Here is a 17063-nt window from a genome sequence, read left to right on the forward strand (position 1 = left end):
GGATAAAACATATATATCATGCTAGGCCCCACAAAGCCCTTAATTGTCCATATTTAGGTAAATCTTAGTGGGGTAGTACTCAATCCTCTTCCAGATTTGGGGTGCAAATTATGTGCAAATACCTTCTGTAAGAAGTTCCTGGGTTGGAATCTTAGGTGAAGCCCACCGTTATGTTTGTGATAAATCTAATATGTACATCCGTGTTTTGAGATCATTTTAGGACTTGAGACAAAAAATGAGGAGGATACAAGACGTAAGTGAGCCGCACTAAAGGAAAAGATGAGTAGTAAAATTCCTATTGTTAAAGGTAGGGATTTAGTCACAATTATTTAATATGGGTAAATGTGTCAAATTATTATATTTCAAACATTTCAGACGTTAGTTAACAAACAAGTTATTCTAAATTCACTATTAGTTTTTCGACTTCAGATTCAGATTTCAGATTCAGACTTTGGATTTCAAATTTAACAAACGGCCCTAAGTTTTGAAATGGTATCCTATTACAAGCTTTGGAAACTGATGGACAGATTGGATTTCTCACTGAAGTCTATGTTAGGACCACATAACTTCTGACCATGGTAACTTACAATAGTGAAATGAAAATCTCCAAACCTAGTCTCAGATCTGACAGTGAACCCTCTTATACTCTCGTTAGTGCTAGAAAAGCTTAGTGAGATCTTACATGATGTTTGCTAGTACTAACAAAATGCCTATACAAGGAAGGATGCGACCATAAGAAACAGGCCTGGCCGAACATTTACCAGGAGTGGATTAGGGTAGCCCCGGCCTCACCTAGATGACGCAGCCCTTACCATGGGGCCTGCCTTGATGTATTTATTGTATACCATGCCATCCATCTATTTTGAGTCTTTTGATAGATCTACTTATGGCATGAGCCCAAAAATGAAGTAGATCTAATCTCAGGTGAAGCATATATACAGCAGGAAAGAGCACTAATGGGTCAGATAAGTTTTTAATGGTTAAATTTATGATCAATCCAATATTTTTTTCCCCCTCATCTAGGTTTTTGTGAAAATAAGCATTACAATGGGCATTAGTAAGTTTTTTAATGGTGGAAGGTTCAATCACCACTGTTTCTTCTAGTATGGTCTACCTGAGATTTTGATATGCTTATTTTTTGGGCTCATGCGCTAAACCGGTCTAGCAAAATCGGTGGATGGCATGGATATAAAATACATACATCAATGTGGGCCGACGGTAAGGACCACACATGTCTTGGGTAAGGCTGGACCCAATGAAGAATCACTCTACACAAAACTACACAGAACCCAAACAACTACATGAACTAACAAATAGATATAAGAGGACACCACCAAACCAACCCACAGAATTCCATTAAGGGACTGAAAGGGAGCAAAGAATTTAGGGAACTTTGAAAACAGCTGGAGGTTGACTAGCAACTGAAACATACTAGAAAACATAAGTCCAAGCACCAACAACCTTTCTCAACAGGCACTTCTGAAACAAATTGAAAACCAAGCACCCAAGCATCCAATGGGAGACAACCGGATATCCAACCAAGATTGAAGGCCAGAGAAATAAAGACCCTCTGCTCCAGCCTAGAGGCGATACACCATGCCAGAGTAGAATCCCTACTAGCTAGAGTAAAGCAAACATCCCAAAACAGTAACACCCATGTCAAAGCAGTAATAAATTACCTTACAATAGATAAAACCACATCAACAAATGCATTTTATTTGGACAATCAAGGTTCATAGAGCTTTAGAAGGAAAGGGACAACAATCTGGTGGGACTCAGTACAAATGCATATTATCTGGAGAATCAAGGTTCATTCAATCGAAGATAATTTTCAGACTAGAGGTGAAGCATCCATGCTGCTCATTTTGGGCGGGAATTAGTTCCATTCAATAGCATTCTCAAGATGACCAAACTCAGGCTAAATGCCTTAGACTTCCTAACCCTGCCTTATTTCTGACTAAACAATTATTATTTACTACTCATTTCATTCTATCCATATTAGCTTTTAGTTTAAAAATCATTTCTTAGAAAGATAATATCTTACAATATAATTCTTTAATACAATGCTGAAAAACTAAGTAGAACACTTGATGCAACTTACTATACACTACATATATATCTTCCATCCTTATCCACCCGAAATATGTCAAGATTTACCAAGAAAAGACGAACCTTGGCCCCTCAATCGTGGCTGTCTTAATGGATCCCGAACCCAATATATAAATCCCTGATTGCATGCATTTCCACAACAATATCTCTCATGTTCATTCGTTCGCTTGGAGATTCCACAGAACACGCTACACCAATTTTAACTATACAAACCAAGCACTCTTGCAGTTTACTCGGGGAAGTGTTGCATTGTTTCTTGTTGCTTGGAGCTGGAACTTCTTCTGAGAGTAGTCGTCGGTCTACAATCCTCATCACTTGATCAGGCAAAGCCATTTTAGCAAGTTCATGAAGGCTCAGGCCGTCTTTAAATAAGTCATCAGTTGGTCTCTTCCCCATGAACATCTCCAAAAGAAGGATCCCATAACTGTAGACATCTCCATGTGTAGACGCTTTTTCGCCCATTCCATACTCTGTCATTCATGCATCTTGAATTTTTTAGATATTAAGGTTTCATTCCAACAATTAAATAACAATGGAAGATAGTTTTGGACCAGAAGAAGTAGCAATCATTGAAAGCATAGGAAACAATTATCTTATTAATTTTAAACTTTTGAAGCATCAACTTGTAAAGGTACTTTGTAAGCTAATATAGACTTCTATTAAGAAATTAAGAAGAACTTTGAAGAGAATAGGAGAGTGTTGATTTTCTTATTGTATTGCTTCTTCGTACTAAAAATGAATTACACACATATTTGTAGGCTTTTACGTACATTTAACAAATAAAAGCTACGTAATAGGTGCATCAAAAAACTAAAAGTCATGTGCCTTTTCAACTAAGAGACATGGACCTTTACACAAATTTCTAGGCATAAATACATCCATATTCAAAACCATTAGCATTATTCTCATGCATGTATTGGGGCAAATACATGTATTCCATAATGTACATGTATTAAAACAAATATGTGTATCTCATAAAGTACATGTATTGGAGCTAATACATGTACCTCTTAAGTGAATTAATTTACCACTTCCCTTTAATGTACTTTCTGAATTAATTCCTACATCTCTTGAAGTTAACAAAACCTTTCTTTTGAGAGTGCCTTAGTGGATGTCAGCCATTTGTTATTTCATCTCGCAAGACTTCAAATCAATCTCGTCACTCTTAACAACTTCACGAATGAAGTGATTCTTGATTGTAATATGCTTTGTCTTGTTACAATATTCTAGATTTTTTGCAATTGAGATGGTTGACATATTGTTATAATATATAGCTGTTCCCTTCTTTTTCTTTTCACCCATATTTCCACAAATTCGTTGTAGCCATATTGCTTGAGAAACCACAAGAGACGCCACCACATACTTTTCTTCTTCTGTAGATAGAGCAAATGCACTTTGTTTCTTTGACGCCAAAGAAAATATGTTGGATCCAAGAGATAAAGTGTATGCCAATGTACTTTTCATATCATCTAGGGATCCCGCCCATTCGCTATCTGTATATCCTAATAACTTTCAGTGTGGGATAGGAGTATACACGATTCTAAAGTCCAACGTTCCTTGGATGTATTGCAACACCCATTAGGCAACTCTCAAGTTTGTTTTGGATAATTCATGAATCTCAAGAGTAAACTGGTAGCAAATATAATATCAAGCCATGTAGTAATAAGATACAAGAGGCTTCCAATGATACTTCTATACAATGATTCATCCACTTTGTTTGAACCATCATCTTTCATCAACTTTTTAAAAATACCCTTGTTTGTCAATATACACAAATGGTGAGTTTGTCTTTCACGTGAGCCCCAAATTAAAGATCACAAGTTCAAGACTCATCAAGATAAAGATGTAAAAAGGCGCTTAATAGGTAAACTAAGCCTCGTCTCCCTAAACCAAACTCTATCAGGTATATGCCCCAAAATAAAATGAACATATATATCTTACCCAAAAATATATTTGCAAACTCTGTGGTAAGCTTAGATTAAAGATATCTTAGAGTTGGTAGAGAAATAAATCAAACAGGTAAAACTCATATATTGATGATTGCATCAAGCTGCAATCGAGGAAAGTTTTAATGCAATTGAACAATGTTCGATGGAATCGAAATCCATGCATAATTGTCTGGCAACATCTGTAAAATTAAGATGGAATTATCGATTGCACTGAAGGAGGTTCGATGACATCGAACTTTCTTCAATTGCATTGACCTTGGCCACTTACTCTATCAACTTTGATTTTTCTCCAAGTGTTATTCGATGTAATCGAAATCCTTTCAATGGCATCGAATTAAGTTATCGATGGCATCAAAAGCAGATCGACCCCATCGAAATATGGACCAATTTATCTAGCAAGCTTTCAAAGAAAATGTAATATTTTCGATTGCATCGTAGACGGTTCGATGGCATTGAAAGTCTGATCGATTGTATCGAAATATGAGACAAATCTTTCCAGCAACCAAAGTGAATTTTGCAAAAAAAATTAATCTCAATGGCATCGAATAGAATCTATCCCACACCTATTTGAAAAACCTTAGTGCATGAAATCGATGGCATCGAAAACCTTTCGATGGCATCAACAAAAACATAATTTTGTCCAGTTTTTTACCATTGGGATTCAACTTTATATAAACTCTTAGGTTGCTTCTTAGAAAAATTAGAAAGAATTGAAGAGAGCTTGAGAGAGTTATTGTAATAGTTAATACCCTCATCCTCAAGCCCTCTTTCCCATAAGAGTTTATCATTCAATCCATTGCTTAAGAATTTATTATCATATTCATTGCTTAAATTGAATTATGAACTCTGGCATTTATTAAGTTTCCATCAGCACTCTTTAATTGTAAATCATTGTGCTGGAATCTTTGAATGCTTAACTCATGGGATTCTTCTCTAATCTCGAAAGAAAATTTATTTATTAAAGAATATCAGACAAAACCCTATACCAACAACATCGGAACATTGATTAGAGCATCAATAAACGGTTGCGGTTTTAGGGAGCTAAAGACTCTTCATCAACAGGAAGCTCTACACCAACATGTGCTGACAAGGGGCTCACTCACTTACGAGTAATAGAGTCCATAGAGTCTGAAGTCCCTTTGTTGTATAGGATTGGGATTCAGAGTTTGTTCATAAACTTATTAAGACCTTTCATAGGCCTCCGACGGGAGAATACGTATAGTGTCCTTGTGTAAGACTTATTGTCTTGTGTAGGCATGTATATTTGCGTTGTGTAGGTATATGAACTTGCCTTATTCTACAATAATCCAAGGGTTGAAATTTGACGTGTATGGCTAATTTATGATACATAGTCATGGTGTAAAATTTCACATTAAATGGATCGTGAGAACCACATGATCTAGAATTCAGTAGTATAGGTTAATGACATTTTCATAATTATTACTAATCTGTGAGTTTTGAGAAATTTAATGGCTCCACATAGGCACATTTTTGAGCAATTCTTACGAAAGAATATATATCTAATTCATTATGAATAGGGAGTTATTCGTTATGTTATTCATGGTAAAGTACTTACGTCAAATCACGTGATAGATGGTCTTATCTTGAAATTAATGGTCAGATGGTTAGATATATTGAATGGAGGTAATTTCCAACGGTTAGATTTGTGTCAAGAATGTATGATTAGGATAGTTGGATTGGTATTGTATGCACGTATATATTATGTTGAATCTTATGATAACGCTCGAGAATTTTCAATGCTCAGGTATCGAAAAGTGGGCCTTCGACTAGTCGAGGGTAGCTTGACTAGAAGTTCAGCAACTGAATCAGTTCAGATTTCTATCACCCTCGACCAGTCGAGAAGAGCCTTCGACCAGTCGAAGATCTGTTATATCTTATCGCGCTCAAATTTTGAAAATTTGTTAGAACTTAGACAAGTCAAAAACTGTCTTAGACGAGTCGAAGCAACGACTTTTTTTGCTTATAAATTGAGGCTTTCTCTCAATCCAAAAATAGAATTCAAGTCCATCAAATACTTCATCAAGTGAAAGAAAAGCCCATGTTATATTCAAGTTATTGCACGGTATTTATTAAATATTTTTAATAGCTTTTTGTTTAATTCTTTGATCTATTAGTCTGTCAATTTTATTTTATAAAGATCGTAAAGACTCTTCTTTGAGATCTTAAAGGAATTCAAGCAAGTAATCATTGGTTTGAATCTATTTAAAATCAATCTAATACCTTGAACTCTTGTCTATATGACTGAGCATTGAATGATTTATATTCAAGAGAAGTGGTTTTACGGGTACATCGACAGATACGTCTTCAAGATAAAGATAAGTATATAATTCTTTTGTGTTTCAATTTTATTCAGATAGTCAGAAAATCTCATTTGTTGGTTTTCCTGAGATATCCAGAATATCTCAGTGAGTGGTATTTTTATTTGTGATAGCCCTCTAAATTCACAACTGTATCAGGTTTTAAGGTGCTCCTGTAAAAATCTTATTTATAGTAAAAGTCAATAACAGGCGGAGAGTGATTATTGGGAGTGAAGTAGGTGTGGTTGTTTGAGAACAGTTGGTTGACATACCGAACGACTATAATTTTTGGTGTTGTGGTGAATGCATTTATTGTTTATGTGGTGAATGGTTGTAATCCATTTTAGATTAAATGGTGAATGCTTATAATATATTAGCTTTTATTTACTCTTGCTTAATTTGGAATATTGATTCTGATAAGTTTCGTGAAATAAGGTTGTCCTACCTAAACTTGTTTGGGTGAAGGTTGTCTTACGAATTAGTTTGAATCAACATTTCAATACTAGTGCAATTGAGATCTATGATTTATTTATTATTTCTGCACTTTATTGAATTATTTGGCAAAGTCCTTTTCTTCCCCCCACCCCCTGTTTGCTCTCATTTTCAAAAACTAATCTATAAACACAGAAAAAGTTAAACCTAATCCTATGCTAATTCTAATACTAATGTATTTCAAAAAATTGCAACCAAAGTTCCTGACAATGGTGCCAAAAACTTGTTGACAAACCTAAGTGCAGGGCTATGATGTAGTAATAACTCAGTGAGACCGAGGTTGTACCCACAAGGACTTGCTTTTGTGAAATTTTTAGAATACTTTAGAATTAGAACTAGAATCTAAACTAACTACAAAAATTAGATTTAAAAGAGTAATGGTGTAAGAAACTGTTAGAGATAAAACACTAGAGTGCCAAGGATCAATTTATAACTTCTTTAATATTAATTTATTTGATTTAATTCGATCACACAACTAGAATTGAAGTCCTATCCTATCCAACCGGATAATGGAGCAATTAAATCATTATCCATATACTTCAAAACAGATTTGAACATTCATTGAATTGGTTCCCTCATAAAGCATCAATGTATTAATCTTAGAAAATTCAAAGCACCTATCATGCTCAGAGTTAATGATAGATCAATGGATTTTACTGACCAAACAATTGCAAAATATGTAAGAAAAAACTTAGTCTTCCTAAGCAGGTAGACTACTCCGTACTGCAAGTATTTGGTTGTGATGCTTACTATCATATGCAGTCAATTAAGAGAAATTAGTTGGACTAAAGGGCTAAAAAGTACATCTTTATCCGTTATGGTGTTTATGTAAAGACACACAAAAAACTATCCTTAGTTGTGACGTTAAATTCGACGACGGATCCTTGTTCCATAAGGATGAGCACAAGGATATCGAAAGTTAGTTGTGGACATTTAGATAAACTCAAATGAGACAACCTGATACTAAGATGTAGTAGAGCTACAAGAGCAGTTGGAGCAGTCACCTGTGAGAAAGAATCTGTTAAGGGATCGTAGGTTACTGGTAATATATAGGTATGACTCGAATGTTGCATTTGCCCACATTACTGATGAGAAGGATCCGTCTACTTTTCAAGAGACTCTTGATGATTTAAATGCCCAAAAGTGAAAAATGACAATGAATGACGAGATGAACTCTTTATACGAAAATAAGACATAAGAAATGGTAGAGCTTTCCGTTGGCCGTAAACCAATCGGGTACAAGTGGATCTTCAAGAAGAAATATAATAGGTACAAAGGAAGATTGGTAGCAAAGGGATACACTCAGAGAGAAGGCATAAACTTTACTAAGATTTTCACACCTGTGGTGAAGCAAGTATTTATCAGATTCGTGTTGGCACTAGTTGCCTAATACGATCTCGAGTTGGAACAGATGGATATGAAGACTGCTTTTTTGCATAAAAAATTGGAGAAACAGATTTACATAAAGCAATCAGAAGATTTTGAAATAGAAGGGATAGAGAACAAGGTTTGCAGGTTAAAGAGGTCGTTATATGACCTGAAATATTCGTCTAAGTAGTGGTACAGGAATTTTAATTCTTTCATGACGAGTCAGAGGTTTACGAATAATGAATATGATCATTATGTCTATTACAAGATACTAGTGATATGAAGTTCATTATATCGGTATTGTATATTAATAACATGCTTATCGCCAGTCATAACATGTCTAAGATCAATAAAGTAAAGGCTCAACTATCAGGGACATTTGAGATGAAAGATTTACGGGCTGCAAAAAGGGTTCTTGACATTAACATACATAGAAACATAAAAATGAGCAGGCTATGGTTATCTCAAGAGAAATAATTTGAGAAGGTATTGGTGAAGTGTGGGATAGACAAGGCAAAACCGGTTAGCATTCTCCATGCGACTCATTTTAAGCTTTCTTATAAAAAATATCCTGGAACATATGAAGAAAAACAGGTTATGTCTCGTGTACCTTATTCAAGTGCAATTGGGACTTAATGTATCCCATGGTCTGTACAAGACCAGATATTTAACATATGTTGGGTGTTGTTAGCAAATAAATGTATAACCCTGGTAAGCAACACTAGGAGACAATGAAATGGCTACTTTGATATATTCAAGGTATGCAGGACTACGTCTTGACATTTGAAAATCAGATGACAAGTTAATATACTATGTGGATTCAAATTACATTGGCAGTAAGATAATAGAAGGTTGACATCTGTTTACTCGTTTTTACTAATGGGTGGAGCGATTAGTTTAATATTGAAGTTTCAATCTATGGTGACTCTTTTCACAATCAAAGTTGAGTATATGATAGTAACGGAAACATTTAAGGAAGCGGTTCAATTGAGAGGAATGATAAATCAGTTGGGGCTTTAGCAGGAAGTTGTGCCAGTTACTTGTGACAGCGAAAGCGCAATCAATCTAGCTAAAAACTTTATTTATCACTCACGTACTAAAATATATTGATATGCCTCATAATTTTATCGAATAAGTGCTTGAGAAAGGATGAGTAACTCTAAAGAAGATTTTCACAAGCGTGAATCTCGTTGACATGCTTATAAAGGTGATTCCCACAGATAAGTTCAAGTTGTGTGCAACTTCTCTAGACTTGGCAAAGCCGAAATGAGGATAGAGTGTGCATGAGAAGTAACGATGAAGCTTTGATGAAAGACAATTAGAGATAGTGGTGATAAAGGGCTATGGACAGTGAAGATTGAAGATATGGTGGAGATTGTTATTGACGTTTTAAATCTGTATGTAAGATCTCTTCGAGAAGATGTTGATGCCATCGACAGTCTGCCCGATCCCATCAAGAAAATCTAAAAAAATCCTATTTGCTTGTTGGAAAGTTTTAGAAGTTGTTACTCGATGGCATCGAAGGATCTTCGATGTCATCAATGAGGCTTCGATGTCTGTTGATGCCATCAAAGGTCCTATTGAGCGCATGCGTAAAATTTCTTAAGTGCAGGATTTATTTCTTATTTTAGTTGGGTAGTATATATATCAAGTGTAATCGGGATTAGGGAGGGACTAAGAGGTGTATTAGGGTTTTCTAAAACGTTACTAAGGGTTCAAGGGCATAGCTAGGGTTTGAAGGAGATTCAAAGCTTGTTCAAATCAGTAAGATCATCTATTCGAGGATTGTTTGGATTGGTAAGATCATCTATCTCTTGTAATTCTACTTTTATAGTGTATTACTTGTCACTTTGTGTCGTGATTTTTCCCACAAGCATTCTTCCACATAATAGTTGGATTATTTTTGTTTGGCCAGCTTACCCTAGGTGCACTTTGCTTGATTTCACTTTATATACTTCCAGGGTTCCTAACATGATATACCATGAAATGTGTGCTACAACAACAGCCATATCTGATTGATGGATTGATTGGATTGTCCACATGTACTGAAGCAACTAGAGGCATCATGACTTGTGTTGTTGCGTGTGAACTAGTAACAATTGCAACGACAATAGCACCAACACAAACGATGGAGACAAATTTTGCTAAATTTGCAACGGTTGGTCTAGCTAGGTGGGGAGCCCCTCTCAACGTCGACCGGTATTTCGTTCTATGGGAGACTCCCTTCTCCACCTGTTCTTCCATTTTTCCTTGTCGGGGTTGGGTTGCGGAAGTTGAATTGCATACTGAGTTATTCATTTACGCTCTTATTGTACTAAGTAAACTCCATTGTGCCAACTGTGAATGCACGTGGTTTATCCATGCCGTCCAACTGTTTTTCCTGATCACACGATTACACAGACATGGATGAAGGAAAAACACAAATATCAGCTTGATCTGAAACTTCTGTGGCTCCCAAGAACATTTCCACAATAGACATTCTATTTACACTGTTTACGGTGGTGTGGTCCACTTGGGCTTTGGATATGCTTCATTTTTGTGATAAAGCCCAAAAATTATCTGGTTAAATGAATGTACGGAGTGATAAAATGCATAAATGTCGGTGGGCCCCACAGAGTTTACTCAGTACCCTTAGCATACTGAGTTACTCAGTACGTTCTGTATAGCCCTTTCTTGAATATAAATAAAGGTATTTTAGTCTTTTTATTTTTTTTAAAGAACATAAGTGACAATAGCAGTAGCATTAAGAGCTGGAGAATCTGTGAGTTCTAGCTAGATATCTCAAAACTTTTACAAAGCATTTATAAAAAGATAAAAGAACAAAGAAAAACCAAGAAATTATTACCTGGAGGAACATAGCCAACGGATCCCTTTATCCCAGATGACCTGGTTTGATCTTGAGAGGTATTAGCAGCAGCACTAGAAAGGAATCCTGCTATTCCAAAATCACCCACATGGGCGTGCATGTCATCATCCAGTAGAACATTGCTTGGTTTTAGATCACGATGAATGACCCGCATGTGGCAATGGTGATGAAGATACTCCAATGCAGAAGCAACATCAATGGCTATATCTAGCCTTTGAATAAGGTTCAAGCTCCACAACTCTTGCTTCCCATGTACACTTGGATGCAACCACTTCTCTAGACTCCCATTAGGCATGTACTCAAATACTAGAGCTTTGAATTCATTGCCTTCAAAATCAATGCTTGAGCAAGCAGTTATGATTTTAACTAGATTCCGATGCCGGATATTTCTCAAGGCTTCACATTCGACCATGAAACTCCTAGAAGCACCACTTTGTTGTAGATTGAAAACTTTGACTGCAACACATGTTTGATCTTGATCTAGAAGTCCTTTGTATACAGAACCATAACTTCCCACACCAATCAAATTATCCAAAGAGAACCCACCGGTCGCTTTAAAGAGATCCGCATAAGAAACATTTAAAAATTGGCCCTCTAAGTAAAAGGCAGGCAAGGGCCTCTCGTTTGCCTTTCTTCTCACCCGAAAAAGTGTAGCAAAGAGAAATGATGAAAGAATCAAACCCAAAACTACACTGACCATGGAGATTATTACTCTTAGAGAGATCGACATTCCATGTTTCTTAGGAGCTTTCTCTGGGCATGCTGGCAGCCGTAATTGTGGGACACCTCCACAAAGCTCCTTGTTTCTAAGCACTGAAAATTTGCTTGAATTTTTGAAAACCCCTTGAGTTGGGACTGGGCCATTGAGATTATTGGATGACAAGTCCAAGTACTCCAGAATTGGAAATTTCTCTAGAGCTACTGGAATATGCCCAGACAAGTTATTATGAGAAAAATCTAGCAGTTTAATACCTGTTAAGTTTCTCAAACCCGGAGGAATGGCTCCTTGAAATAAGTTATTGCTCAAATTAAGGATTTCAAGGCTCAGACAATTGTTTATCTCACTAGGAATTTCACCCATCAATTTGTTGTGAGCAGAAAACAAATATTGAAGTAGTTCCAACTTACCAATGACCGGTGGTAGAGATCCAACCAAAGAATTCTGGCCTATATCAAGTGTGACCAGGGAAGGAATACTTAAAATTTCTTTGGGTATGCTTCCATTCAGCTTGTTTCTATGAAGACCTAATGTTTGAAGATGACGACAGTTTCCAAGACTCGAAGGGATACTTCCTTGCAAACGATTTTCATCTAAATTGAGTTCAACTAACTGAGTGATGTTGCCAATGGAGGATGGGATTTGTCCTGAAAGTCTGTTGCTGTACAAATACAATCCCTGCAAATTTTGAAGCTTCCCAAAACCGATAGGAATAATACCCATCACAAAGCACCTATATACACCAAACCTATTTAAGTTGAAGAGATTACTAATATCTGTTGGGATGCTTCCGGATATCGGGTTTTCTCCTAACTCTAGTATTTTTAGGTGGATAGAGAGATTGACAATGCTGGCAGGAAGTTCTCCTCTCAGTCGATTGGAATGGAGATGTACTACTTCCAAATGACTGCAATTGGTCAAAGAAGTGAGGAAACTCAAGTCATGATCTCCTTCTCCACCTCCAAGATGATTACCAAGTCCAAATAGGATATGGAGATCCTGCAATCTTCCCAAATTTCCAGGAACAGGTCCGCTAAAATTATTATTAGCAAAACTAATAACAGCAAGTTTTGAAGCATTGGGTAATGAAACTGGTATTGGCCCGGTAAATGCATTTTCTGAAAGGTGAAGATGTTTGAGATTGGGAAGGGTGAGACCGAGATTGGCTGGAACCTTTCCATGAAGTCGGTTAGATGTCACACAGAACTCAACGATGGATGAAAGGTTGTAAAGCGATGGTGGGATGAGACCAGACAGGTTATTTGAATATATATCAAGATTTTGTAACTTCACTAGCCGTCCTAGCTCATTTGGGATGCTTCCTTCCACACCATTATAATATAGATAGAGAGTAACAAGAGACGAGAGGTTCCCGAGTGGCGGTGGGATGTTGCCGGTGAGATTGTTGCGGCCAAGATTCAATGTCATGAGCTTTGGCAGTGAGCTAAGCTCGACTGGAATTCTCCCCGCGAGCTCGTTTTTATCGAAAATGATAGATCTGAGTTCCGAGCAGTTGGACAGATTGTCGGGGATTCCTCCTTGCAGCATATTATAACTCAGATTAAGATCTCGAAGCCGGAAGAGCCTGCCCATTTCTCGTGGGATTTCACCATGGAAGCTGTTGCTCGAGAGGTTGATACTTCTCAGGAAGGTGAGGTTTGCTAGGTGAGGTGATATGAGCCCCACCAATCTGTGGGACCCAAGATTCAAGGAAGTGACCCTTTGAGGATGCCAGCGACTGCATGTGACTCCTTCCCACTTGCAGAAATGGAGGGAATCGTTCCATGAGTTGAAGACCTGGAAAGGATCGTAGGATATCCGATCCTTGAATGCGATCAAGGCGAATCGATCCGTCTCATTTCCCAAGGCGGGGGAATCAATTCCTATGCAGTTCATGCATGGGAGAAGGAAGGCAAGGAGGAGTGATGACCAAAATCTGCTCTGAGGTACAAATCCAAGCTCCATTCTTCTACTTGAGATGTTCCGATATTGGAATGGTCCATGTTCCAGATACTCGGCTACCTAAGCTGTTACATTAAAGTCAACATTTCAGTGATAATAGTAAGCTCTTATTTTCTAGAGTTGAATACAATACATTGAAAATTCTCTTTTCATTGTATTGTTCAAAATTCAATGATACTAACATTTTAATTTTCAGAGATGATACTAACCCTTTTATTATCCAATAATTCACACATATTAAAATCAGAAAGAACATGGAATGTTTTTGTTGCTACTGAGTTGCATCATGGTGCAGCGCAGCGGGTGTATGGTTCTGCTGAATGTCTTGACTTGCTTCATGCCTCTGTTCAAACAGGATTGTTTAGCTTACATTTGGAAGTAATGTTATCTTGTCCATGGCTTTTGCTTTCTGTCTATAAAGAAAATAGCAATTTTTTCCATATAGTTGTCTATCTTTTCATTTTAAACTATTTCCCAAAATCTGTTTATAGTTTTCGTCGTCCCTAATCTTATCCATTCTTGTGGCCCACTTCAGCTTTTTTATCCGCTTTATTTTTTGGCCATCCTGAAATGAGCTATAAAACTAGATGAATAGGGTGTATTTGTTACGAATATCATGGACGCGGATTAACTACCGGCAGGTTGAGTAGGAAGACTCGTTACTTAAGTGACATCAACAAGTTCTGGGGGGCTCACCATGAAGTATATATTGCATCCACACCGTCCATACATTTGGAGAGATAATTCTAGGGCATGATCCAGAGAATAAGACAGATACAAGGCTGGAGTGGACTCCACCATAGAAAAGAGAGGAGAGGGTGACGCTGACTGTTCAAACCTTTCCAAAGGTCCATGATGTTTATTTGAGATCCAAACTGTTCATGTGTTAACACCAATATGAAAGAAGGGAAAACACAAATATCAGGTTGATCGAAAACTGGCAGATTGAGTGGAGATATCTCGTTTCAACACTTGAGGTCGGGGCATTGATCCCTAGTGGGGGTGGCTAACATGGAGTGTGTGTACTGACATGGGTGTGTACTAACAAGCTAACCCGAAAAAAAAAAAAAACAAAAAAGTTTGATAGAAAACTTTTGCAGCCCTTGGGAACTTTTTGATGGTGGGGTCACTCTCTCACTTTTTCCTGTGGTGGGGTCCACTCAAGTTTTTGATCTAACTCATTCCTTGAATCATGCCCTAATATATGACATCTCCAGATGGTCGACTGTGTGCATACAAACCATACGTCATGGTAGGGCCCTAGAACTTGGCGTCACCTAAGTAGCGATTCTGGCTGCTCAACCTGTCAGCGGCTGGTCCGCATCCGCCTCGAATATCATGGTCGACTGACGTACGTTCCAGGGTGATTGAATAGGGAGACTCGCTGCTTAAGTAACGTCACTAGTTCTGTGAGACCCACCATGATGTATGTGTTGCATCCACACTGGCCATCCATTTAAAGATATTGATTTAGGGCATTAGCCAAAGAACGAGTCTGATCCAAAGCTAGAGAGGATCCTACCACAGAAAACAGTGGAGTGAGTGACGCCCACTGTTAAAATTTTATAAGGACCACAAAAGTTTTCTATCAACATGATATTTGTGTTTTCCCTTCTTTCATGTCTTTCGTAACTTATGAACACGTTGGATATAAACATCTTAATGGACCTTAGGAAGGTTTCAACAGTGGGCGTCACTCCTCCCAATGTTTTCTGTGGTGGGTCTACTCTAGATTTGGATCTCACTCATTCTCTGTCGCATGCTCTAAAATGATCTCTCCAAACGGATGAATGGTGTGGATACAATACATACATCATGGTGGGTCCCGTATAACTTAGTGACGTCACTTCAGTAGGAGTCCCACTAATCAACCTGTCAGTATCTAATCCGCGTCCGTTCGAGTGAGGGTTGCACCATAATCAACGCGATTAGATGCGTTAAGGGCGGTTGTTGAGGTGGAGTTGCCCAGCAATCAACATCAGGTGTTCAAATGGGTTGGTGGACATTTAAGTCAAGGGCGGTGGTTACCTGGCCATATCCGAGGTTACCATGATATTTGTGACAAATTCACCCATCTATCTGTTTTACCAGCTCATTTTAGGGCATGGCCCCAAAAAAGAGCCAGATTCAAAGTGAAAATTTTCAATGGCCAGCTTTCTTTCCTACTATTTCCTGTTGCATGGTATAGCCTAGCTGAGGTTCAAATCTGCCTCAGTTTTTGGCCCATGCCCTAAAGCTAGATTAAAAAATTAAATTGATGGAGTGGCTTTTTCACAAACAATTTATGACCCCACCTATATTTCATCCGTGGGCATTCAATCCCCATCTTTCCTGTTCTTGTACCCACTTGATTTTTTTACCGGCTCTATTTTTAGACCCATACCTTAAAATGAGCTGGAAAAGCAGAGGAACAGGGTGGATTTGTCTCGAACATCATGGTGGGCCCTGTGTACGGTTGAGTGAGGGTTGCACGGCAATCAACATTTAATTAAAGGTGTTGAGAGAAGTAGTTGGGGGTGGGTTGTACAGCAATCAAGGCCAACCTAGTCTTCAAATGGTTGTTGGACATTAAGGGTGTGTTTAGTAAAACTTAATTTCAGCACTTATTATTGAAATTTCTATTTTGTGATTTTTACTCATTCAAATTATTTTGTAAATTAAAAATTTTAAGTGCATAATTTGAATTTTTATTAAAAAAATGAATTTATTTTTAAGCTTTTCTCTTCGGACTGAACAAATAACACAGAATGCCACAAGTGATTTTGAGTTGAAATATTTTCTAAATGACAACTCTATTATCGTTGAACTCCCAGTTGAAGGTTTTAAGGCTAATTGCGAGGCTGCTGTGTTCATGTCGCAAAGTTTTTTGGGCCGCATCAATATGTATGTGTTATATATATCCACCCGATCCATCCTTTGTCATCTCATTTTAGGGTATGAGAAAAATACATAAGGCAGACTCAAAGCTCAAGTGGACCACACCACAAAAAATTTGTGGGAACAATGACACCCACTTTTGAAACCTTCCTAAGGCCCACCTTCATATTTATTTTCCATCCGATATGTTGAAACAAAAATTCGAGCTTAATCCAAAACTTTTGTGCCCCACTGAGTTTTCAAGAACATGTGTTCAATTCCCGCCATGTGGTTCACTTGAGCTTTGGATCTACCACATTTTTTACCTTATGATCTGAAATAATATTTTAAAAAAAATATATAGGCGACGTGAATCTAATATATATATATATATATGGAAAAGGTTCTACATTGTCAAGCTCATG

The 17063-nt window shown here is 37.4% G+C and overlaps 1 protein-coding gene across 1 annotated transcript; it reads right to left on the reverse strand.

The window, feature by feature from the left end:
• Positions 1-10396: 10396 nt before the first annotated feature.
• LOC131221347 (probable LRR receptor-like serine/threonine-protein kinase At3g47570) lies at positions 10397-13795 on the reverse strand. Its single transcript, XM_058216582.1, has one exon. The coding sequence runs from the start codon at positions 13783-13785 to the stop codon at positions 11038-11040; it is 2748 nt and encodes a 915-aa protein (XP_058072565.1). The 5' UTR covers positions 13786-13795; the 3' UTR covers positions 10397-11037.
• Positions 13796-17063: the final 3268 nt, after the last annotated feature.

The sequence above is a fragment of the Magnolia sinica genome, chromosome 12, assembly GCF_029962835.1.
Source record: "Magnolia sinica isolate HGM2019 chromosome 12, MsV1, whole genome shotgun sequence".
Taxonomy (NCBI): domain Eukaryota; kingdom Viridiplantae; phylum Streptophyta; class Magnoliopsida; order Magnoliales; family Magnoliaceae; genus Magnolia; species Magnolia sinica.

What these genes read in the sequence shown, in the direction of transcription:
- LOC131221347 (XM_058216582.1), bottom strand. Translation starts at nt 13,785, where the DNA reads ATGGAGCTTGGATTTGTACCTCAGAGCAGATTTTGGTCATCACTCCTC.